The sequence below is a fragment of the Canis lupus genome, chromosome 36, assembly GCF_003254725.2.
Source record: "Canis lupus dingo isolate Sandy chromosome 36, ASM325472v2, whole genome shotgun sequence".
NCBI classification, from domain to species: Eukaryota; Metazoa; Chordata; class Mammalia; order Carnivora; family Canidae; genus Canis; species Canis lupus.
This window is the reverse complement of record NC_064278.1, coordinates 7,859,921-7,885,621: the sequence shown is the minus strand read 5'-3', so window position 1 is coordinate 7,885,621 and position 25,701 is coordinate 7,859,921. Positions and strand designations below refer to the sequence as shown.

Below are 25,701 nucleotides of genomic sequence, written 5' to 3'. Positions count from 1 at the left end.
ATAAGTAAATAAAATTAAAAAAAAAAAAGAATCACTTTATAGATCACTATAATGTAATGTTCCCTAATAGAAAGGGGCTGCTCCTGTACTGACCTGCTTTAATTTTAGGATGCTTAGTGACCTCTCGGCACCTCCATTGACTTAGATAGCCATGAACTCTGGAAAAGAGGAGACCATATAAACATTTCCATAGTGTCTTATTATCAGTGTGAACAGCTGAAGAAAGGTGCGTATTTCTGTCCTGGCCAGTTCAAAGCATTAAACATGCAAAGTCCAGGAAGACTCCATATACCTTTCATTTATGTAGGAGAACCAGAAGTACTATGCTCAGTCCAGCTAGAAACCAAGTCCATTTGTCCTTACATGAAGTTGAGAACCTGAGTCAGTCTCCCCCAGCTCATTGTATTGCCAGGTAAATTGGTATATGTGAGAATTTTATTAGCAAGAAAAAATACTAGCAAGAAATTAGCTATGTCAATGTAATGATGATACATATTCATTTATTTTTTTTTTATAAATTTATTTTTATTGGTGTTCAATTTGCCAACATATAGAATAACACCCAGTGCTCATCCCATCAAGTGCCCACCTCAGTGCCCGTCACCCAGTCACCCCTACCTCCCGCCCACCTCCGCTTCCACCACCCCTGGTTCGTTTCCCAGAATTAGGAGTCTTTCATGTTCTGTCTCCCTTTCTGATATTTCCCACTCATTTTTTCTCCTTTCCCCTTTATTCCCTTTCACTATTTTTTATATTCCCCAAATGAATGAGACCATATAATGTTTGTCCTTCTCTGATTGACTTATTTCACTCAGCATAGTACCCTCCAGTTCCATCCATGCCGAAGCAAATGGTGGGTATTTGTCGTTTCTAATAGCTGAGTAATATTCCATTGTATACATAGACCACATCTTCTTTATCCATTCATCATAGTACTAGAAGTCCTAGCCTCAGCAATCAGACAACAAAAAGAAATAAAAGGCATTCAAATTGGCAAAGAAGAAGTCAAACTCTCCCTCTTCGCCAATGACATGATACTCTACATAGAAAACCCAAAAGACTCCACCCCAAGATTGCTAGAACTCATACAGCAATTTGGCAGTGGGGCAGGATACACAATCAAAGCCCGGAGGTCAGTAGCATTTCTATACACTAACAAGGAGACTGAAGAAAGAGAAATTAAGGAGTCAGTCCCATTTACAATTGCACCCAAAAGCATAAGATACCTAGGAATAAACCTAACCAAAGAGGTAAAAGATCTATACCCTAAAAACTATAGAACACTTCTGAAAGAAATTGAGGAAGACACAAAGAGATGGAAAAATATTCCATGCTCATGGATTGGCAGAATTAATATTGTGAAAATGTCAGTGTTACCCAGGACAATTTACACGTTTAATGCAGTCCCTATCAAAATACCATGGACTTTCTTCAGAGAGTTGGAACAAATTATTTTAAGATTTGTGTGGAATCAGAAAAGACCCCGAATAGCCAGGGGAATTTTAAAAAAGAAAACCATAGCTGAGGACATCACAATGCCAGATTTCAGGTTGTACTACAAAGCTGTGGTCATCAAGACCGTGTGGTACCGGCACAAAAACAGACACATAGATCAAGGGAACAGAATAGAGAACCCAGAAGTGGACCCTCAACTTTATGGTCAACTAATATTCGACAAAGGAGGAAAGACTATCCACTGGAAAAAAAGACAGTCTTTTCAATAAATGGTGCTGGGAAAATTGGACATCCGCAGAAGAATGAAACTAGACCACTCTCTTTCACCATACACAAAGATGAACTCAAAATGGATGAAAGATCTTAATGTGAGACAAGATTCCATCAAAATCCTAGAGGAGAACACAGGCAACACCCTTTTTGAACTTGGCCACAGTTGCTTCTTGCAAGATTCATCCATGAAGGCAAAAGAAACAAAAGCAAAAATGAACTATTGGTACTTCATCAAGATAAGAAGCTTTTGTACAGCAAAAGATACCATCAACAAAACTCAAAGACAACCTACAGAATGGGAGAAGATATTTGCAAGTGACGTATCAGATAAAGGGCTAGTTTCCAAGATGTATAAAGAATTTATTAAACTCAACACCAAAGAAACAAACAATCCAATCATGAAATGGGCAAAAGACATGAACAGAAATCTCACAGAGGAAGACGTAGACATGGCCAACAAGCACATGAAGAAATGCTCCGCATCACTTGCCATCAGGGAAATACAAATCAAAACCACAATGAGATACCACCTCACACCAGTGAGAATGGGGAAAATTAACAAGGCAGGAAACCACAAATGTTGGAGAGGATGCGGAGAAAGGGGAACCCTCCTGCACTGTTGGTGGGAATGTGAACTGGTGCAGCCACTCTGGAAAACTGTGTGGAGTTAAAAATAGATCTGCCCTATGACCCAGCAATTGCACTGCTGGGGATTTTTCCCAAAGATACAGATGCAGTGAAACGCCAGGACACCTGCATCCCGATGTTTCTAGCAGCAATGTCCACAATAGCCAAACTGTGGAAGGGGCCTCGGTGTCCATCAAAAGATGATACATATTCATTTAGAAACACATTAACTTTTCATGGGGAACTAGGTTTTAGAAATTCTTTGTTTTTAACATGAGTTTTGCTTCCTGGTTTACTGGTATGAAAGCTGAGCTCTGCTGTGTTAAAAAAAAAATCACCATTATATTTAAATAATTATATAAGGCTTTTATGAAGGAGAGAAAACATTTTTATCAAACAATTTTGGTGGCAACCAAAATTTAATGGAAAGTTCAGTGTTTTCCGTACTGATTTCTATTGGAAAGAAAACTTATAAATCAAAGTATTTAGAATGTGAAAGCATCTAATTATATTACCCACAAATTCATATTTATTTTGTATTACATAAATTAACAGTGTATCTTAGATACTTTAAACTGCACATTCAGAGAAATAGTTCAGTAGGAGAGGAACATGAATGAGAATATCATTAGGTGTTCTGTTGGAAGTCTCAAGCCTGAATAGTCTCAAGAATTTCCATAATCAAGTTTGACATTGGAATCTAATGTCTTCAGTAGGTTTTAGGACAACAGATTAAGTAAAAAACAAAAACAAACAAACAAGCTCAGAAGACTTATTTAAAAGTCAGAATCTTGATGAAGCTGCTAAAATTGCACAAGTGTTATATATAGTTCCACTGTTCAAATAATAAAAATACTCATAGGAAATAATCATACAATGATCCTCAAATGCCTGAACTCAATAAGGACATAGCAAACTTGGCTAATGTAATTCTGCAGTGAAAATCAACCTAACTGACTGATAGTAGAAGAAAATGTTGTGCCCATAATATAATTAGGTTTTTAGTGAGAATATTCATTACAGTGCTTACTCTTTTTAGAGAAATGCTTTTTGTTTTTTTTTGTTTTTTTTTTTAATTTTTATTTATTTATGATAGTCACAGAGAGAGAGAGAGGCAGAGACATAGGCAGAGGGAGAAGCAGGCTCCATGCACCGGGAGCCTGATGTGGGATTCGATCCTGGGTCTCCAGGATCGCGCCCTGGGCCAAAGGCAGGCGCCAAACCACTGCGCCACCCAGGGATCCCAGAGAAATGCTTTTTGATTACTTCTGTCAGGTGGATTTAAAGGTGATTAAAGAGTGAGGTGATTAAAACTAGAAATGGTTGAATTTGAAAAAGGTACTCAAACCAGTCTTACTTAACATCTGTAGCAACTATGATTTAAGTTAGCAGATAATAATAAAGTTACAAACACCAGAGAGGACAAAAAGTTTCCATTAGGAGATTAGTAAAGTTGGACAAAAGGTAGGAATGAGCAAGAATCTGCTAGAAAATGCTTTCAGGGAGATGGACTGAAGTCACCTAAATTTTATTAAGTCTGATTGTCATCCTACCTACTTCTTGCTAGAAAATGTGCTTAAAATTGGAGACAATTAGTAGTTCTAATTATAGCTCAAGAAGGCAGTGTTTGGCCTCTGAAGTCAATTGACTGGGATGAAATTTTGCGTCTGCCATTTACTAGCTTTGTGGCATCAGGGAAGTAACTGGAATGCTCTGGGCCTTGGATTTCTGATCTGCAAAGTGGGTTGATACTGGTTCCTTCTTCAGGGTTTCTGGGTTAATATATGAAAAGCCTTTCTAATAACATTATTAAGTATTATCTAAGACAAACATACCTACTGGGTAGAAATCATGCTGCGTACTTCTATACTAAGTGATGCTCACTGGTGAAGTGTTTACACAGGTAGATCCTATCTTTGGTTATCCATAATAATAACTAACACTAAATTTGTGTTGGACGCTGTTCCAAAAAGGCAAACACGTACCTGACACTAAAAAGTTATAGGATATTATAGGACTAAAAAATACACAAATTTAATAAGAAACAATTAATCTAGCTAGTCAACCCAGATTATAGATGTAGAAGGTGGACAGATGTTCAGAAGGACCTTCGAGAGTAGGTAAGTCATTATTTTTCATCTTAGCTGCTGATTAGAATCATGAAATCCTTAAACAATATTCTGGCTTCCCAACACAGACAAAATAAGTCAGAATCTTTGGGAGTAGATCCCAGACATGAGTGTTTTTAAAGCTCCCCAGGTTTAAAAAAAAAAAGGGTAGGGGGACACCTGGGTGGCTCAGAGGTTGAGCATCTGCCTTCGGCTCAGGTCATGGTCCCGGGGGCCTGGGATCGAGTCCTATATCAGGCTCCTACAAGGAGCCTGCTTCTCCCTCTGTGTATGTCTCTGCCTCTCTCTCTGGGTCTCTCATGAATAAATAAATAAAATCTTTAAAAAAATAAAGCTCCCTGATGTGTCTAATATGCAAGTAAGATTGAAAAGCCCCAATTTTTCTTTTCAGTTGCCTCATTTTGCACATGCAGAAGCTGAGGCCCAGAGAGATACAGTGCTTTCCCAAAGGCACAGCAGGCTGATGATGCCCTGTCTAATTTCTTTCTGGTCTAAATGTGGCTTGTATTAATCTTTTCTCCAACTGTTTGGTGCTGTATTAAGAACTGGGCAGTGCACCGTGATAATGATCACACAAATGATCCACACTTAAAAAGATTTGCTAGTTTAAGCTAAAAGATAACTAAAAGGAAGACTAAAAGTTGTAATGAATGCACATAGAAATAATTTTGCCCCATACTTTAAGAAATATATGTAGAAATAAATTTGTCTTATAATATTAAATAAACAGAAATTTAAGAAAATATTATAGTCATTAATACCTATTACAAATACCAAGTAAGCAAGAATATAAATCTTCCTTCTTTTTTTTTTTTTTTTGTATTTTTTTTATTGGAGTTCGATTTGCCAACATATGAGAGGTGGGCAAGAATATAATCTTATAAATCTTATAATAGTAATTACTTCATAGTGATAGTCAAGAAAGAGAAGTCAGGTAAGAAATATTTGGCTTCCTATTTATAGATTCCATTGGTTAAAAAGAAATAGCAAGTGCTAGATACACAAAGAGATTGATGCAAATAGACATAACAGAACTAGAAATTAAAGACACTTTCTCTTGCACCCTTATTCAGAATGACCAAAGTAGAGCATTTATTTCCTAAGTGTCACTTTTTAATATCTTGGTGGCTTTAAAAAACTGTGCATTTTTAAAAGGGGGCTTGGCCCACAGGGTTGCTTTCCCCTACAATCCAGAATTGCTACAAGTGACATTGTTCTTTTCTTTAGTGGTTGAATATAAGCCTTGACTAATCTTACCCTTGATTGCTGATTTTTTTTAAAGGCTAGTTCCTGCTTAAAACTGTTCAGAAGATGTGTGATCTTTTTTAATTCTGCCTTTCTCTTAAAACAGATCTCTGCTGCTGAAAACAATGGAAATCAATCAGGTGTAAGAGAGCTTCTGAAAAGGATCGTGCAGAAAGAAAACTGGTTTTCTTTATTTCTGACTGTTCTGAATCAAACGGAGAACTATGCCCTTGTCCAAGAGCTAACAGGCACAACTTGCTTTGAAAGCAAAGAAGGTATATCTAATTCTACTAAAAAAGAGTTTGTTCATTTTGCCTAGTGATTGAAATGAAGTGAATTGTGTGTAGACACAATGCCAAACACTAAGATATTTAGAACCAAAATTTCAAAATTGGAAGCGATTAGGGATATCATGTGTGTTTTTTACCCCTTCCCAAATGAGGAAACTATCGCTTAGGAAAAGATGAACTTAAAAAAAAAAAAAAAAAAAAAAAAAAAAAAAATGAACTTACCAAAAAATCACAAAACCCAGAAAACTGGGCTAGAATATTGGCGGCTGACCCCTTTAGTTTAACATTCTTTCCGCTGCCCATCTTATATTGAAAACAAGATGATTACCTAAAATTTTTATCAAAATAATTTATACATTGGCTATATAGCCAATAAGTTAGAAGAAAATATTTTAGTGGTTATTACAGCTGTGCTGCTAGTCATCTATATCAATTTTTAAGGAATTTTTTAAATGTTTGAAAGAGGATCTGTAATTATCAACATATCTCAATATTACTTCCTGTGAAGTTTTTTTTTTTGATCCTTCAATTATAATAATAAAAGCAAAATTTTAGAGCCCTTGTACATATATTACTTGTAAATCTAATATAAACTGCCCTCTAATTTTCTTTTCAGGGTCTGTATCTATGGTTTCAAAAATATCATATGTAAGACAAATTAAAAGTTAATTGGTGATGAATAATTTAAAGAAATTACAATCACTTCAAATTTACTCCACTTTTTCTATTCACCCAGTCATTTGTTCAAGGAACATGTATCGAGTACCACACACATTGTTGCAAGCGCTGCAGACTTGAATGAGACATACAAAGTCCACATTGTGACATACCACTTTCTAATGGAATAAGATACACAGTAAACACTTTTCTAAGATGCTTGTGCAAAATAAAAACAGTTACTAAATTATTAAATAGCACATTATGTTTTTATTCTAAATTATTTATGAAATGCTTAATTTTGCCCAGTAGTTAGAAATACACACACACATATATCTGCATATATATATATATATATATATATATATATATACACACACACACACACACAGACACACACACACACACACACACACACAGCCAACTATGGTGAGTTCCCTTTCAGGACCTCATGAGACCATTTCCATCCATGACAAATATTCAAGGACTTAAATTTCAGAGAGAAAAATGGCTGCAGTCTAGATTTTTTTATTGTTGTTGTTCCCTGGGAAATTTTGGCCTCAGTGTATCAAGGGACATTAGAAAGGTAGTCTTTCAGGTCACAAGACTTTGTCATTTCTGTCCCTCAAATTCAAGAGTACCTACCCATTTTACAGTTGTGTATGGTGGCACTACTTGTTTAGGATGGAGTCTAGAAGATCTGCTCCAAAGTGTGTTCAAGATTCTCTTGATATAGACAACATGTTTGGTCATATTTTCTTCTACAACATATACTTTTTAAAAGATTTTTATTTATTTGAGAGAGACAGTGTGTGTGCGTGAGTGGGGGAGGGTGGGGGGTGTAGGGCAGGGGCCTGAGGAAGGTAGAGGGACAAGCCAACTCCATGTTGTGCACAGAGCTCTTCACAACTGAATCCCAGGACTGATCATGACCTGAGCAAAAACCAAGAGTCACTCAACCCACTGAGCCACACAGGCACCCCTCTTTCTGAAATATTTTTAAGTTCCTCTTCACAAGGTGCTTTGTTAGAAGTTTTATTTGTTTTAGTAGGCTCCATGCTGGGCATGATGCCCAATGCAGAGCTCCAGCTCACCATCAGTGAGATTAAGACCTGAGCCAAGATCAATAGTCTGACCCTCAGCCAACTGAGCCATGCAGGCACCCCTAGAAGTTTTTTTTTTTTTTAAGATTTTATTTATTTATTTATTCATGAGAGAGAGAGAGACAGAGACAGAGACACAGGGAGAGGGAGAAGCAGGCTCTATGCAGGGAGCCTGATGGGGGACTCGAGCCTGGGACTCTGGGATCACGCCCTGAGCCGAAGGCAAACTCTCAACCACTGAGCCACCCAGGCATCCCTAGAAGTTTAATGTAATTTTAAAAATTATAATTCTTTGAACAAGAGCAATGAAGGTCAAGTAAATATAGTAAATCCCAGGTAATACCTACACTGTAACACACCTCATCACGTACATCTGATACTCTCATGCTTTCCTCTTCACTTTCTTTACTGTATGCCATAAATATGTGTTATTATTAGGTCTTCATGTGTCCGTTTCCGAATGGCTAGGGACTAGTTTATCCATATTGTCCCACCCCACGCACACATCCTGCCTTGCCAAGGCCAAACACTTTATAAAAGCGGAGAAGGCCTTGTGAAAAGAAAAAAAGTGGCACCAAGTATCCATCCTCCTCTCTGGTCCTCTCATGGTTGAGGCTTCTCCTTCCTTCTTCCAAAGTGAGTGATGATGGGTGTTGACCCAGATATGAGGGCTTCTATGAGGGCAGGGAGCAGAGTGGAAAGGCGTCTCTGAGCTTCCTTTGAGGATTGGAGGGAAAACTGCAATCCTTGGCTGGGGCAGCATCCGTGTACTCTCCTATCACCCCTACCTGCAACAGGCAGGTTGCTCCTGACCAACTCATTCCAAAAAATAGGGCTTACTTTTTCATTTCCTCGGGAAACCCAATCAGAGGAGTTAGGATTTAAATTTTGTCTGCTGAACTGTACATCTTTTCATGGGAATTGAAGCATTTTTCTGGTAGGTCTTAATGACCAGAATAAAGTTAGCTGTGATTATTCTTGTGGTTCGGAACAAGTCCATACATAGTATGGACTAACTTGTGTTTCCCCAAAATTCATATGTTGAAGCCCTAATCTCAAATGTGACTGCTTATGGGAATAGGGGTCCAAGGAGGTCATTTAGGAGAAATGAGGTTGGAAGGGTGAGGCCTAATCTGATAGGACTATGGCTTTAGAAGAAGAGGAAGAGATCTCTGTCTCTCTCTTCATTGTGTGAGGACACAGTGAGAAGATGGCCTTCTGCCACCTAGGACAGAGCTCTTACCAGACACCAGCCTTGCAGGCACACTGATCTTGGACTTCCAATCTCCAGCACCAGGAGAAAATAAAATTCTCTTGTGAACTCATTCCATCTTTAGTCTTTTGCTACTGCGGCCTGAACTAGCTGATACAGGAGCCAAGGCTCCGGATCCTGATACTTACTGAATGCTGGCTCTCTTACTTCCCCAGAGGCATAACTTTGAGCAGGTACTTGCACTCTCTGTGCCTCAGTTTACTCCTCCATGAAGTAGGGAAAATACTGTCACCTATTACCTAAGGCTGTTTTTGAGGATTATATAATTCAACATTTGCATAGCCCTTATATGATAAGCTACAAAATAAATGAATTATCATGATTACAAACCCCAAACACATTGAATGTGTACCTGCAAACACGGTCAAATCATCTTAACCAACAACAGAGTCTAAACTCCCAACAATTGTCTTTGGGGCATTCTCCATACACAGGACATACTTGCCCTTTATTCTTTAAGATGGGTCAATCTCAAATGATACTTTCAGAAATTTTCTTTATAGACTCAGTCTTCTCTGATAGATTGTAGTTTCAGGAGGACAGAACTCTTGTTTTTCTTTGTAACCTACATAGTCCCTTAAGAAAACAGTCGATACATATTGGCTGAAGGAAGAAATGCTGATAGGAGACATGGAGGGAAGGAGTAGGAAGGATACAGAATATTTTATTGAATTCCTAAAAAATCTCCAGATATTCAAAATACATGAATTTAGGCTGACATTAAAGCATATGTACATCTCATGTAGAACGCACAGCGAGGGAACAAAATGGCAAGAGCGCAAGCTAAAGAAAAACCAACACCAAATTTGCATTTTCATAATTCAGCCTTAAATAGAACTTTGTGCCATTAAATAAGTGTCTTACTTCCTACCAGTAATGGTCAGATAGGAAATCATCAGACATTTTTTGAGATTACCATGATACTTCTTAGAATGTCTTTTTAGATTAAATTTAATCATTACAAAAGAATTGCTCAGTGTCCATATTAAAAATAGAAGTACCATATCATAACAAAAAATATGTTCCTAGCATCTCAAAATGTTAAAGTATAAATCCTATTCAGGCAAATTTCTACTAGGAACCTCCACTTGGTTTTCAAAATAACAACAGCTATTTATATTGTATAAAAACTTGCATTAACCATACAATTTACATTCTGTTTAGGATTCTGAAGCATTTGTAATATATTCAATATATTCAGTAAATGTCTATTAGGACCCCCTGTTTCATTTTCAAAATAGCAATTGCAGGTATGCAGACTCTATAAGACTTATATTGCACTGTTATTTACATTCTAATGCATTATTCACAGAGACTGAGAATTTATCACAAGAAGATGGCCCTGAAGTTAAAGCGGCAGCTCTTTTAGCTATGAGTCAGCCAAGTCCAGAGAAAGAGGGCTGGGACATGGAAAATAATTCACTGGAATCATCTTTGCTGGATTCTTCTGTAGTTTCAGGTATTTGGAACCTGCACATATTTTACATATTTTCCTAATTACTACTTCCAGGAAAATCAATTGGTGCATTGATGACATCAGGATCTGTTAAACACGGGGAGGAAATTTGGGCCTTGGGGTTTTGTGTGCTTTTTATTAAAATCATATAGCCATAATTCTTTGTGGCTAAAATGTTTTCAAAACTAATGCAATATTAATATGTTATGAATATGAGCATGAACACCTTTGGTTCTAATTTTACTTGATAAGATATTCATGGTCTTTGTGATGTGGTAAGTATTATAGCATATATATTTCATAGTTTTCAAGGTACTTTCAAATCTATGAGTTTGATTCATCCAAAGCTCTGAGAATTAAAAAGGCCATTCATTATCTTTTCCTTTATTTTATAGACTGGGATGTCTCAGAGAGGTTCAGCTGGGTTGTAGAGACCAAACGCAAAGCTGTAGGAAGGACGATGACAAGTGTTAAACTGGGGTTGGCTTGATTTGCAGTAACTAATTGGTGAGAGAACTATTTACCACGAGGGCCACCTTTTTTGATACGAAATGTTCCTGGAAGGATCAAGCTAATTTAATTACATTCTCCTCCCTAATCTGCTCTTGATAGGGAACTCCTCTCATCCCTTCTCCCCACCAAAGGGCCAAATTCTATTTTCACCAGAAATTGTCATTTAAAAGAAATAATTTTTAAACATGTGTGGTGTGCTAGTAAATGTTTAAGAAGTAACTCTCTGGGGAGAAGAAGGGAAGTCCTGATTTGTAGCATTTGCCGGCCTTCACCATGCAAATATCCCCCCTAAAGCCAATGACAAGCCTCCAACCTAATGTCCCTGGGTTGGGAGGAGACAGGCACTAGCTCACCATTGTGTTAGCATTTCCACCATACAGATACATGGGCATAAATAGCCTCAACGTCATCGATAATAGTGAAATCCAGAAACACGATTAGGAAGGGATGAGTTTAAGTATTCATTACCTTTGCTTTCATATACTTTAATTGTAAATTTATATAACTTTATTTTTTAAATGTCTGTGCTTAACAACCTGCTCACAAATTCCTGAAATTTTAACAGTTGGCTTTTGGGAACCTAGATAAGCTGACTCTATCATACCACTGCAAAATTTATTCTTTTATTTTCTCCTTTTTTTCTTTTTTTAAGTAATCTCTACCTCCAAGGTGGGGCTTGAACTCACAACCCTAAGATCAAGAGTCACATGGTCCACTGACTGAGTCAGTCAGGCACTCCCAAAGTCTACTGTTTTCTACTCAGAAAAGTAATGTAGCTGCATTGCAGGAAATTTGGAAAATATGAAAACCTATAAAGAAAAAGTCACCCATCCTCCCACAATGTATATATATTACTCTTAGCAGTTGTGTATCTGTCCTTGTGATCTTTTTGCCTAAGTGGATGTTTATACAAAGTGGCATTTCTCCTGTGTTCGTTAGATATTCTTCTATAGTATGGTTTTTATTTATTTTTTCTTAAGATCTTATTATTTATTTATTTATTTGAGAGAAAGAGAGAGAGGGAGAGAGAATATGAGTGGGGTGACAGACAGAGGGAGAAGCAGACTCCCCTCAGAGCAGGGATCCTGACATGGGGCTTGATCCCAGGACTTCAGGATCACAACTGACAGAGCCACCCAGGCGCCTCTATAGTACGGTTTTAATGACTTAATAATAGTTCCATTCAGTGGATGCTTTATAATTAATAAATCAGTTGTTAAATATTTAGGATGTTTAAAAATTTCTACATCATGATAACTCCTTTCATATCTATGTTTCAATTTAATTCTTAAAAACATATTATGGGATGCCTGGGTGGCCCAGCAGTGAAGCATCTGCCTTCGGCTCAGGGCGTGATCCCAGAGTCCCAGGATCGAGTCCCACATTGGGCTCCTTGCATGGAGCCGGCTTCTCCCTCTGCCTGTGTCTCTGACTCTCTTTCTGTGTCTCTCATGAATAAATAAATAAAATCTTTAAAAAAAACACATTACATAATTGGAACTTCTGGATCAAATGATGTTTACAATCTTAAGACCTTTCATACTTAATGTCGAATTAACAGTATAAGAGAGAACAGGTATTTCTACAAAATATCTTTTTTTTTCAAAACTTTGCCAATTTGGTATTTTGCTACTTAAATTTGAGTTTTTTTATTCCTAATGGAAAACCTTTTAATAAGCTTATTCTTTTTGTTGTTTCTAATTGTCTATCTGTTTTTCTATTAGGGTATTTATATTATTTTTGCTGTTTTATGTGAACTATCTAAATATATAGGATAGCAATCCTTTGTCATAAATAGCACCAATATGGTTTATAGTTTGCCTGCTATTCAGGCTTGAGCTTCATTTATTTATTTTTTTAATGCAATGCTTCTGCTGCTTTGCTGTGTTTATGAATCATTGGGAGGAGTGGGTCTTACTGAAATGCGTTCTGATTCAGTAGGTCCTGTGTGGGGGCTGAAATCTATGCCTTTCTCACATGCTCCCAGATGATGCTGTACTGCTGGTCCTGGACCACACTTTAACTAATGAGGTTTAATATATAGAATAGCAAAAACCTGAATTCCAGAGGACTTTTTTCTTTTTTTTTTTTTTCGTTTGAGCAGCTGTGCTTTCTTTCAGAAACCATAATCTTACAAGAATGTCAAAATCTATTTTCTGAATGTGGATATCTCACATTTTAATAAACTTCCTTAGTAGGGTACCTGACGTCTCTGTGGGATACTGACTATTTTCTAAATCCACCCTAGAAAGAATCGAAAACAGGACTGAGATTGGCAGATGATCCTGTATCTCAAATGAGAGTTTTTTTTTGTTTGTTTGTTTGTTTGTTTGTTTTTTTATCAAGGGTTGCCAGCAACGCATCTTGTCAGCCTGTAGTTTATGTATCTCCGGAGGATTTTGAGTCTCAAAGTGAACAAAATTAAAGGCAAAACTTTTAAAATTTTCTATTTTCTTACTGGTTAGTGTAAAACAAAGTTTCCTGTTGTGAAAAAAAAATCTGGATCTTAATAATGAACTTGAAGAGTAGAAAAGTTTCTTTTTTTCTCTTGTGTTCCCTCCCTTCCTCCCTCTCATTTGCCCTCTGTCCCTTGCAATTCTTTCATTGAGCAAATATTTCTTTAAATACTACATGCCAGACATGCACTGTTCAGTACCGCAGGTACAGTGAACAAACGTAACAGAGATGGCTTCTTGCTCCCACAGAGTTTTTTTTTTCTTCTTCTTTTTTTAAAAAGATTTTATTTTATTTATTCATGAGAGACACACAGAGAGAGGCAGAGACACAGGCAGAGGGAGAAGCAGGCTCCTTGCAGGGAGCTTGCTGTGGGACTTGATCCCAGGATCCCAGGATCCCAGGATCATGACCTGAGCCAAAGGCAGATGATCAACCATTGAGCCACCCAGTGCCCCTCCGATGGAGTTTTCAACTGATGGGTATGTCAGTCAAACAGCAGTCTGTGTATAGCTGCACAGTAAGTGCTAGTAACCGTCATACAGTAAATGCAAGTACAGCCTATTAAAATACGTACTAGTCTGAGAACATGCGAAAGTATGTACACTGTACAGTGATATGAGGACCCCACTCAATTCACAGACTTTAATGACCTCTCCATGTCTGGACTTCCCTGTAGACTTGGGATCCAGTCAGAAGCCAATCCCTTCTGGCTCTTTTTCAGAACAGTAACACAGGGTAACTTATTTATTAAAATGTAGTTCCTTTGCTTTAGGTCTTAGACACCACTGCCGAGATATCCTATGGTTCACTCCAAGTGTTTGTCTTTTCTTATTGTTCTCCAGAACTAAGAATCACGGATATAAATAACTTGTAAAGTACCATTAGCCCAAGAAAGTTACTGGTGTTCTTTTGATTGAAGTTCTTGTTGCAAAAATTTACAGTAGAAGGATTTTGCCTCTGCTGGCATCCTTTCATAGAATTAACAATCAAAATAAAGAGGAAAACATCCCATAGTCTGCAATATGCATTTGCATAATTTTGTTTTGTGTGTCTTGCCAGTATTGACAATGTATAATCTTTATTTTGAATTCTAATATATAGAGTGAAGATTTCATATACAGCTCAAATATAGTCAATGCTACCAAAGTAGCATTGAAAGAAACTTCTTGCTTAAGCTGCACACGTTCTATAAATATGAATTTTCATATGCAGAAAGAAAAAAATGTGACTCGAATTATTTCTAATTTTAAATTGACTCCTCTAATTTTTATTTCTGAACCAGTTTCTAAAATATTTTTTTCAGTGCATAATAGTCGTGGTGCATACAAATGGTAATTATTTATAGTTTCAATGGAAAGATTCCTTATATGTTGTTTTTTTAGCCCTTTTTACTCCTCAACACACCTGATGGGCAAGATACACTGCCACAATAACAGTAGCCCACTCTGAAACCAATTTTAATCACATTTCTCCTTCCCCCTCGGGGTGATAGATCAGGATTCCCTAGTAGGTGGCTCTGGAGAGTCATTTTGTCATGCCTCCCATTGGGGACTGGCATTTTTCTTCCTTCCTCCTTCAACTACTTCCCATTAAAAGGTGGTTAATAATGAAGATTCACCAGTTTTTAAAATTTGCCTTGTTCCAAATTAACACAATAATTTCTATAGGCTATTTGAATAATTCTCAGACTATTAGTAGAATTTTAATGCTACATGTTGTAATTCTGCTTTCTAAAGTCACTGGCCATCTCTTTAACAAGAAAACATTGGTCTGTGCTGTTTCTCCATACCACACCACCCCAGAAGACATCAGGGGGACACATTCATTTTCTTATGTTGAAAACCTTTTAATCACAAAGTTATCTGGATTATTTTAATTCTATAGGCTTACAGTAAAATTGATTGTACAATCATTTTTAATTTAGTAATCTGCTATTACTGCTTTCTCAGAACAAGTAGTTCTTTGACAGTAGGCTATTTTAGGAATTAATGTCTTGTAATAAAAGTAAATCAGATGAGATCCAAACAAAGTAAAATTTGTATTTATAATGAACTTACTTTTATGCAGAGTTTCGCATAAAATCTCCCAGACTTCTTTTATCGTTCTCTGCTGTATCTTCCTGTTATGAAACTAGAAAATGCAAGTACCTCAGGTTGGCCAGCAGAGGGCGCTTTTACATTATAAAGAGAATGGAATTCACTGTTCAGGGTGGAAGGTTCTAATGTAACTGTAGAGTGTGCCATGTGTGAATATACAGTGCGCATGACTGTGAATGCATGTGTATATTTTGATTTATATATTCGTTCACGTGAAGATTTTAAAATTCCACCCCAGCTAATGAGCTTACCAACCTGCTTGTTTTCAGACTTTAATACCTTCTTTTTCATATTCCCCCATATGTTCCACTCCTTAGGTTTATCCGGTGACATTATGCTTTGGAATATATTGTGGATATATTTTGCATAGATCATGTTCTGTAGGAGGGGTTTAAAAATTGACCTTTATAAAACAGCCTCCTTCTCCCTGGCCCAATCTGTTATAGCACTTTTTTTGTTGTTGTTTTGTTTTGCCTTTTTATAGACCAAAGTCCAATCTTAGATTTGGTCTATACTAATTTCTGTAAAAATGCCACAAAATTTATCCTTGCACTTGAGGACCAGAATAATGTTTTATGGCACCAGCCTCTAGAAATTTAGAGATTTTTAGAATCTCTAGAAAAAAAAAATACCATATAGCACTTGAGACCTTCGTGGGAAAGATAATTGATATAGCAGCATACGATAAGGTTATGTCAGAATTACCCAGACTATTACAGGATTAGTTAGATTTTCAGGTCCTTTACTCCCTTTACTTCTATATTTTGCTAATTTTAGTTACATTAATTATTGGGAACTAGAAATGCTACTGAGGCAATCCAAAAGGCAAATATTAATTTGATCTGAGAAAGAAAAAGAGAGAGAGAAAGATGACAAGAGAAAGAAAGATATGCTGAAGTCAGCGTCGGCTGATGTTTTATGTAGGTTTGTATTTTATTCGAAGAAACCTACCATCTAGGTTAGTTATATGACTTCCACTTGCTTAATAGTTCTGTGAGGGTTATTGTTCATCTCTCAGGATTAAGGGCATAGGTATTTTGACAGAAAGAATCTCCTGGGTATACAGCTAACACATGCTGCCTTTATTTTCATGACATCCTTTTATGGCTACAAGCCTAAAGCCTTTTTTTTTTTTTTTTTTTTTTAAGCACCTTTTTTAACAAAGGCAACAATTTTAATTTTGATTTGATGCCTAGGCCTTACCTTCTCTATTTTGGCATGTGAATGAGCACTAGAAGCCAGAGAGTGAGTTGGGCAGGTCTTATTATAGAGAGAACCAAGTACCAGGGTATTGCCCTTACCCTCAAGGAGTTTATAACCCAATCATCTACCCAGAATGAAAGAGAAAGTGTTAACAGATAAGGAGGGAAGACTTGGTAAGGAAGGAAGACATAGAGACAGCCTCCCCTCAGGAGGAATCCGAGACATCCGTTCATCCGGTTCTGTGTTGGATCTGTGCACGGTGGTGTCAAGGCAGCATTTTCGACCACATGGGCAGTATAGGCAAGTGAGTAGGTGTAGGAAAATTCAAAATATGTTTAGGGCGGGAGTGTTAATGAGGGGGGGCTCTGCATATGTGGGAGCAGGCCTTTTATGGAAAGTCTCCGTACTTATACTCAGTTTTGCTATGAACTTGAAACTGCTCTGAAAAATAAAGTCTCTACAAAATGAATCCAACTATAATAAATACATCAAAATCCAGCTGTAGCAAACACAGCAAAATGATACAAAAAAAAATGTGTGTAGATGAATAGTTTGATTTGGGGGAGGGAGGTGGTAGGAGATAAGACTTCTCAGATCGATGAGAGTTAATTGGTTTTTCTGTGGTTTTTATAAATGATTTCCCTATGGAAAAAATACTCTTCCAAGTTTATCATTCATTGTTTGGACAATTATGAAATACGAGCACAATGCGTATCCGATCATGTCAGATAATGACTGTAGGAGAGTCCTTCATAGGAGGAATGCATACTGTGGGGAGCTGGAACTGGCTTCCACTGGCTTGCCAGAGCCAAATGCACACATCTCTTCTCAGCTCCACTCTGTGACATCACGCTGGTAGCTTGAAATCCACCCTGGCGGGAATATTTACACCATGGAAATTAGCAGACACTTTAAATCATGTCTTGTTTTATTATTTTTTTTCCTCAAAGAGCCCACCATTGAGCATTTACCAGGACACTCTTAGATGCATCTCTCCCCATACTTTTCTCACATTTGCTTTAAGCCTGCTTAACTTGAATAGCTCTTCCTGCGGGGTGCTTACCAGGCAAAGAAGTTTCCAATTCATCTTCTATCTTGCCGTCACTAACCCTTGTTACTTCCAAGACTTACTTCCCATGTGGTCATCTGGCTTTTCACTCATAACTGATTTACTCTGGGCCTTTTTTGCCTCTGTTACTGACTGGCAGTGAATGAATGGGACACTCTAGTAGGCATGGTTATCCCCACAACCCTGTATTTTAATAACTATTTTTAAATATGGAGACCCAAGTCCAAAGGCTAAAGGGTATACATGATACAATGTAAGCCAACACTATTACTTACACACAATTCAAATTTAATTCTGACTGAAACATTTCAGCAGTATAAATTCTATAAACAGGAGCAAGGAGCTCCATGGATAGCCATGTGGGCCTGTGGCTCTAGGAGAGTTTTTTCTCTTTGGGGAACTCATTTCCTAGAAGCTTGGATCCAGGAGAGAATATGCAAGGTGGGTGGAGGTGGCTTCTCTCCATTCTGCGGGAACACATGTTCCCTGGCACAGAGAGCAGAATCTGACAGACCAAAATGTGAGCGTGTGTGTGTGTGTGCGCGCGCGCACACGCACAAATCCATATACATAGAGCTGAAAATAAAAGTCATCTATTTCCTCTCAAAAAAGATTAAGGATAAGTTATTTCAAAAGAAAAGGAGTGTTTGAGTGTTAGGATACTTTGCATTTCAGAAAAAAAAAAAAGACAAGAGGTCTTAGCAATGTGTCTGATCCAATTATAGGAGCCCACAGAAAAGCACAGAAAGATTCAAAGGAACCCACAGTAGGAGAAGATTCCAGAATAACTTTATTGGTGGTCTTGAAGAGCTTGGCTAGTATATCTCAATGAGACAGGAGAGGAGGAAGGGAAAAGAAAGAGGGTGATCAAGATGCATCTTAGTCCCAAATGTACTCCTCACAAGAAGCCTGCTTTTTCCATACGGACAATACTCAAGTGTTGTTCATTTTCAAGTATCAATAAGAGCTGTTGAAAAAGATAGGACCTAAAGAAAGAAAGACAGGAAGAAACAGTATTAGTAGTAGGGAAGTAAGCACACTTAGGAAGCCTCTGAAGTCTTTGTGGGTGTGCCCATACGTGCACACATGTTTGACTCTTCAGGGATAGTTGTCTACATTCCAGACTGTGGGGATTATGAAACCAGGCAAAGGGAATTGCTAAATATGCGAAGCTAAAATGCATTACAAGGTCAGAACTAGAAAAAACATGCAAGTACCGTGACAAGTGAAATTAGACCATTGGCAGACCTTGGAAGCACTACGTCTCTGGTGAATGGGATCTGCTGGTGTCCTTCTTTCTCAACGTCCTCAGGGGCCCTGGCCACTTGCGCTGCTTCCTGCTCTAATGCAAAACCACTTTTCCGCAAAGAGAATGTATGACAGCCTGAGGCAAAGGGTGAAAAAGAAGAAATATTCTGTGGAGTGAGAAATATATCTAGGCTGAAAATAGGAGGGACATTACCTGGCAGGAATAGAAGGAAGAACCAATTTGTAATCTGACCTAATGAGACTTAACCCTTAGGTTGAATAAACAATGTATTTACCAACTAATTGTTATAATAGCATTTTCCAGCAGAGGGCATACTTTACATTGAAATAGATCTAAAAAGGCCTTCCACCAAGAGGTTGGTTTTTTTTTTTTTCATTTGAATTTTTTTAACTTCAATATTTTTGGTTTCTAAATGGTTTAAAAATATTTTAAAGTATTTAAAGTCTAGAAGATGTTAAATGTGAAATTTCTCAGATTCTGTTAATATTTCTGTCTTATTAGTGAAAGATTCAAGTTGTGATTGAAAAATGAGGCATTTTTCCCATGGCTAATGGACTGGTCTTAGACACTATCATTGTACGCAGAACTGTTCTTTTTTTGTGCTGTTTACAAAATTATTACAGAAAATCCTATCTTTTAATTGGATGAGTATCGTTTTCCTTCATTCCAAAAGAGTTTGATATAAATAACTGCTTTTTTTTTTTTTTTTTTTAAACAGAAATTACCAGCATTTTCTAATCTATTTTGTAGCCAGCTTTGGTATTTTCCCAAGAGGAAATGACACCTATATAAAAGTTAACTAAACTTATTATATAATATAACTCCAATATTCAAAGCCCATTTAAGTAGCAACTTCATGAGAATTTAAGATTTGTTTCTCTTCAAGATTCATTTCCTCTATCTAACGGAATCATTCTCAAAATAAATGAGAAAGTAGAAACTACTGTCTATATTTTAAAAATTTTAGGAAAACAAAGGCTAAGTCATTTGTTAGCAGTGGCTGAGCTCAGGTCTGGAGACCGATCTGTTTGACTCCATGGCACAATGTTCTTTTCATGGCAACACGCTGCCTTCAATTGACTATTTTATCTGATCTATTTTAAAATCATAGACATGACTTTGTTCATCAGGATGTAAGTCCAGATTGACATACTGTGAAAAAGTACAAGGAATGAAACAAAATAATACTATATAAATCAGTTGCAGGAATTCTTGGCTTATAAACTTATAGCTTGGATTAATTTTGGCATCATAGAACCACTTGATCTGACTTCATGTGTATGTGTGTTTGTGTGATTTTTTTAAACATAGTTTCTTTAAGTGAATGTAGGAAGAAAATCTCTGGGAAAGACATTCTTAATGTTATGGGAGATTCAATATATTTTCTTTTATTATTAAAGTTATTTCCTTTAGTACTTCTCTTTCTATGAAATAAAAGAAATTATATGAAATGCATAAGAATTCGCTGCCTAGGAAACAAAATTATTTTTGTGTTGAGAAAGTGGAGATTTTATATATCCTCAAAATGACAAAGAAATAGACCTCTATATATTCACTTTCATTTTCATAATTATCTCTAGCAGAATTATTCCAATTAATTTTGTTTAACAAGGATGGAAGAGCTCCTCTTTTATTTGCATGCAAAAAAGTAAATTTCAAAATAAATGTGGATGTTTAAATGTAAAGTAAACAAAAGTCTATCGACGAAATCAGAAATGTTAGCAAAATAATAAAATCTCTCTACTTTTTTTTTTCCCCCTTGGGAGATAAACTGTTTCAAGATTGATAGAGAATTTGACATTACCATGAAAATGACTATATGCTTTTAAACAACGACAACAATAATCAACTTTCATTTCACTTAACACTTGGATATAGGATTGTTTGCTTGTTTATAAAGCTTCACACAAATCATCAGCCGTGATTTGTATCAAATAAAAAGCACCAGAATACCAGGCTTGGATTCAGAAGATGAGGACTCCTAGCTGGGCCCCATTCTAGCTGTGTGATCAGGATAAATCATTTAACTTCTCTGGGCCTTGTTTTTTCAACTGTAAAACTGAGGTGATAATGAGTATCTACCACATAGGATGTTGAGGTTTAAAGTGTAATATACATCTGTGAAGGCACTGAGCCCAGTGTCTTCCCGACACATTGCAGATTTGTTTGTAAGACCAAAATAATCCATATAATAAACTTAATTAATAATACCCTATTTTTGGTAACAACTTTCTTTATTATTTATAAATTAATCATGCACATTGCACTAAATTAGCTCCCCTAAACTTATCTATGTTAAAACAAAGCATGGAGAAAACCTCGATTTTACATATATACAAAGTAGTTTTAAGATTGTTGGTTAACTGCTAGTGGTTAGAAAATGCAACGAAAATCAAGTATAATTTCCACTTGTGTTATGGATAGTAGGAAACTTAAAGATACAGGGTTGGATTTTAGATAATACTTATCAGTATTTTTTAGTATTTTTAGTATTATCTTCAGTTCTAATACCATATTTAAAACAAATGAAACGCATGTCAAAATTTACTTTTTTTTTGCTTCAGGAGTCTTAGTCTATATTTCTAGATCTAGAATTATCCTTGCAATGACATTTTCTCCATCTCATTTTACACCTTGCCTTTTCCTTATAAATCATATTCTCTTTTCATCAGTACATCTGCCCAAAACGCTCTTCTACTTGACAGTTCTATCCCACACTCGCCTCTAAGCTTCTAACAAGGCATACCTCTGGGAATTGCAAAGTGCCATATTTAAAATCTCTCAGTGAGATATACAGGTTTTCCCGTGTGATCATAAGGGATTCCTCAAATCTGAGTTTGAAAGCTAATCTATGACAACTGGTAGGCACAGTATTTTCACATTAGTATATTTATGTTGTGCTAATATACTTAAACAGTATGTATGTCCATTGAGAATTTTTCTACAAATTTCTTATCAGCTTTCTCTTAACTTTTAAGAAAGATGCCATCCATACATGTTTGATCAGCATTGGCTATGATTACGTTATATTTCCCGCTGACTAGGCTTATCCAAGTTGGAAGGGAGATGTCACAGATGTTGCAGATGCTCCCGGAGTACTAGTCAGCAATAAAAAGGAATGTTCCTGATATAAACAACGTGGATGCATCTCGAACATCTTATGCTATGTTAAAGAAGTCTAACAGAGGCTACAACTGTGTGGATCCATTTATGAGACATTCTGGAGAAGGCCAAACCATAGGGACAGAAACCAAATCAGGGACCCCTGGGGGACAGCAGAAGAGAAATGACACCAAAGGAGCTTGAGCAGACTTCCGAGGTGACAAGAAAATCTTGTTTGTGATGGTGGTTGCAAAACTGCATATATTTGTCAGACTCACCAAACCAAACCTACCTAAGAGAACAACCTAAAAAGAGTGATTTTTGCAGTATGTATATTACACCTCAAGGAACCCACTTAAAAAAAACAAGTGGTTAAGGAAAAAGAAGATACTTGTAGTTTTGAGGAGTTGTACACTGTCTTTTTCCAGAGAAGTTTTATTGATAATATACTATGTGCATTTTTCAACCATTTCTATTTCTAGCCCTAAATGTGTGACACTCAGATTAGTTTTAAGTAGCTCAAGGCTACCTTCATGTAATTTATTCAGTGAGTTTGGGAGCTTGAGCATGAAATGAGAATTCTGAAACAAGTATAAATATTATGAAATGTCATTAATTGTAGGAAGAACATTATTTAATGGAACTCCTACCCTCATAATATGCCAACGACCTAATTTTTATTTCATTTTCCAGTCATCAGCAGTTAAGCAACAGTGCTAAGAGCTTATTGTACCTAATATCATTTAATGGCTATCAAATTCTAGGAGGTGAATTGTACTATCCCCATTTTAAATAAGGGCCAGCCAGGCTCAGAGCAACCTCAACAGCAAATTTCACAAGTCCTGATTCCAGAGCCGACATTTGTTGCCATCTTTCATTTACGTTTACCAGTTTCACGATAGTTCTGATCCTTGTGGATAAGATTGCATAAGTCCTTGGCAATAAATTGTAAACAGGGAAGTCTTCCCTAGAGGGAAAAAAGGACTTTCAAAAGGCATTGATACTGAGTACTGAAAACCAAACGTTGGGATTCACAAGTTAAGGGAACGCTCTTGCCATTCATCTTAACCGTAACTTTTTGATGGAAGCTTAATTTAATTGTAGTAAAGGAAGACGTTTATTTCCAACCTCATATAAGCTTCCAGTACAACTGCAATGCCAGGCTTTAATGAGATTCTTTTTGAGCACATTCTTTGAGATTTTAAAGTTATGTTTATCACTGAACTGTTATTTTCATAACCAATCAATAGAACTGTGTACTTTAATAATTTTTTAAACCTTATTAATTCCCTACCATATTGTGTTAAAATAACTCAGTGGTTACTATATAATACTTTCTGTTTCAGTGCCATTATCAAGCCTAGATTTTCTTTTCTTGGACAAAATCTCCACGTGGGGGGACAACCAAAGTCATCAATGTTTACAAGTTTGTGTTTGCTCTCATATCAGATGTACGATACTTCAAGTAGGTGTATATGTTTGATTCACTACCCGCCAGCTGCTCTTCCATAGTAGAGTTTTTAATTGTGGCTTGCCAGAAACTCTTACCTTTTATTCACAATTGTCTGGGTGTGCCTTTTCCACTTGCATTGAACTGTATGTACTGTGTGCTGTAGAGGTGTGCAGTTAAAATACGTTTATTCTCAGAAATATTTTAAAAATATTTTAAAATGTTTTCCTTTGCAGAATCAGACACAAGTTTGGCAGAAGGAAGTGTCAGCTGCTTAGATGAAAGTCTTGGACATAACAGCAACATGGGCAGTGATTCAGGCACCATGGGAAGTGATTCAGGTACTGCCTAACTGTTGTGTAAACCTTAAAAAGTGTGAAATAAGACGCCATATAGTGGAAAGCATGGGGGCTGTTCATACCCTCCCTAATGTATTTATGCAATTAAAGCAATTCTTTTCTACAGTTGAAGTGGTTTTGGAACTTTGCCATTCACTTTCTTTAAAAGTACAACTTATAAAAGTCTTAGAATCAAGCTCTCTAATTTTTGATCTAGTACTTATCTTTTTGGTGTAGATAAGAATATGCATATTCCACATTCCATAGAATCAGGTCATCTATTTTATTTATGCTATCTGTTTCTTAATTTGACTGCATTTAAATTATGTATTCAGTTTGGAACATGTGTTCCCAAACCCTACTTTTTAATTTTTTTTAAACTAAAATACATTTTAAATAAAAAGTTAATACTATCAATAAGATAATTGTGACTCTAGATTAACCGCAGGTAACAAGAGTCCTTTTATTATTTATTTATTTTTTAAAATATCCTTTTATTTAAATTCAATTAATTGACATATAGCATAGGTACAGTTCAGTGACTCATTGAGTTGCCTATAACACCCGGTGCTCATTCCATCACATGCCCTCCTTACTGCCCGTCACCCGGTTAACAAGAGTCCTTTTAAAATGAAAAACTAAAAATTACACATGTAGTTAAAAGAGATTCAATTGTCTAAATATCTCTGGCATAAAAGTAGAGCTTCCAAAATTATTTCTGTCACTAAATGAGAACTTTATTAGGTGTTTCCCTAATGCTCTATTAGTTGGATAGCACACCAGCAGTAAATGAGAGGGCCTCCTCCCAACCCCACACTTCAGCAATATTTCCTGTTACCGGATTGCCTAAATTCTGTCAGTATGGTCGATTTCATATGGCCTCTTTCTGTTGTTTGAGTGTGTAATTCCAGTGATTGCTACTGAACTAGAATGTTAACATTTTCTAAGAGCTGATAGATCCTCGCATATCGGTTATACACCTTCTTATATTTGTTCTGTGTGTTTGAAATATTTCACGATTAAAATTAATGATTATAAACGAACAAAAAATGCTGTGCAACGTGGCCAGCTAAGAATCAGTAGGAAACCGGCAAATTAGGAAACACAAAATACCTTGTTACTCATTTGTTCTGTGATTGAGTTGTAGAAAACACTTGGAAAATATTGTGAACTTCAGATTCCCCCGCATTGTCAGGAGACTTCTAGAAATTTAGTCAGGAGAATCCTAAAGGGACAACATCGTTTACATAAAAATGGTCATCTGCCCTAAAAGCTTTCCAAGATTTTAAAAGGTTAATTCATTTTCTGTTCACTGCACTCAGTGTTTATTAACTTATTGCCCTGTGCTTTTTTCTGTGGCTTATATTTGATTTTTCCAAACTTGTTATACAGTTGTTAGATTTAATAATTAACATTTCTATTAAATGTTATTGATGTTAGAACTCAGACTATGCTCTAGCTAATATTTAACATCTTTATGGTTGTTTTAAGCTTCTGGACCTCATCCTAATTTTTGTTTGTCTAGTAAGGGCTTTTCAACAATATTCATTCCTTCAATAAATATTTAATGGGCATGCTCTATGTACTGGGCATTTTGTCTATTTAGAGCTGCTAGCAAATGTAACTATTTGCTGATTTTCAGTCCTCAATGTGGCATGAAAGACGTGATAAATCTGAACGCAACCTACTTTTAAA

General features: G+C 36.5%; 1 protein-coding gene across 1 annotated transcript in view; it reads left to right on the top strand.

Moving 5' to 3' along the window:
- Positions 1-25,701, top strand: part of IFIH1 (interferon induced with helicase C domain 1) — a 57,316-nt gene that overhangs the window by 4,111 nt on the left and 27,504 nt on the right. The window contains exons 2-4 of the mRNA XM_025471048.3: positions 5,836-6,004; positions 10,365-10,511; positions 23,905-24,009. Of these exons, the coding sequence (XP_025326833.1) occupies positions 5,836-6,004; positions 10,365-10,511; positions 23,905-24,009 (421 nt within the window). The remainder of the gene's footprint in view (positions 1-5,835; positions 6,005-10,364; positions 10,512-23,904; positions 24,010-25,701) is intronic.